This window comes from Eimeria tenella, genomic scaffold (genome assembly GCF_000499545.2).
Source record: "Eimeria tenella Houghton genomic scaffold, Eth_scaff2825, whole genome shotgun sequence".
In the NCBI taxonomy this organism is placed as follows: domain Eukaryota; phylum Apicomplexa; class Conoidasida; order Eucoccidiorida; family Eimeriidae; genus Eimeria; species Eimeria tenella.
In genome coordinates, this window is record NW_013542704.1 from 1 (window position 1) to 239 (window position 239).

The 239-nt window shown below is 50.6% G+C and overlaps 1 protein-coding gene across 1 annotated transcript in view; it reads right to left on the reverse strand.

The window, feature by feature from the left end:
* Positions 1-174: 174 nt before the first annotated feature.
* ETH_00035555 (uncharacterized protein) overlaps positions 175-239 on the reverse strand; it is a gene marked incomplete at both ends in the record, with an annotated part of 1131 nt that continues 1066 nt past the window's right edge. Inside the window, one exon of the mRNA XM_013375514.1 lies at positions 175-223. Coding sequence (XP_013230968.1) covers positions 175-223 — 49 coding nt within the window. The remainder of the gene's footprint in view (positions 224-239) is intronic.

Here is a 239-nt window from a genome sequence, read left to right on the forward strand (position 1 = left end):
AGGGCACTCGAAGGCGCCTCCTAAGGTTTGAGTATTGGCTTGAGAAGAAGCGCCACGTCTGGCTAGGGTTTGGGATTAGGGTTTAGAATTAGAGTTTAGGGTTTGCAAGAAGTTTAGGATTAGGGTTTAGAATTAGGGTTTAGGGTTTAGGGTTTGCACGAAGTGGGGGCGCACCACAAACGACCCAGTCAGCGGCTTCCCTCCGAGTAAAGCAGCTATAACCCTGTAGCAGCAGCAGG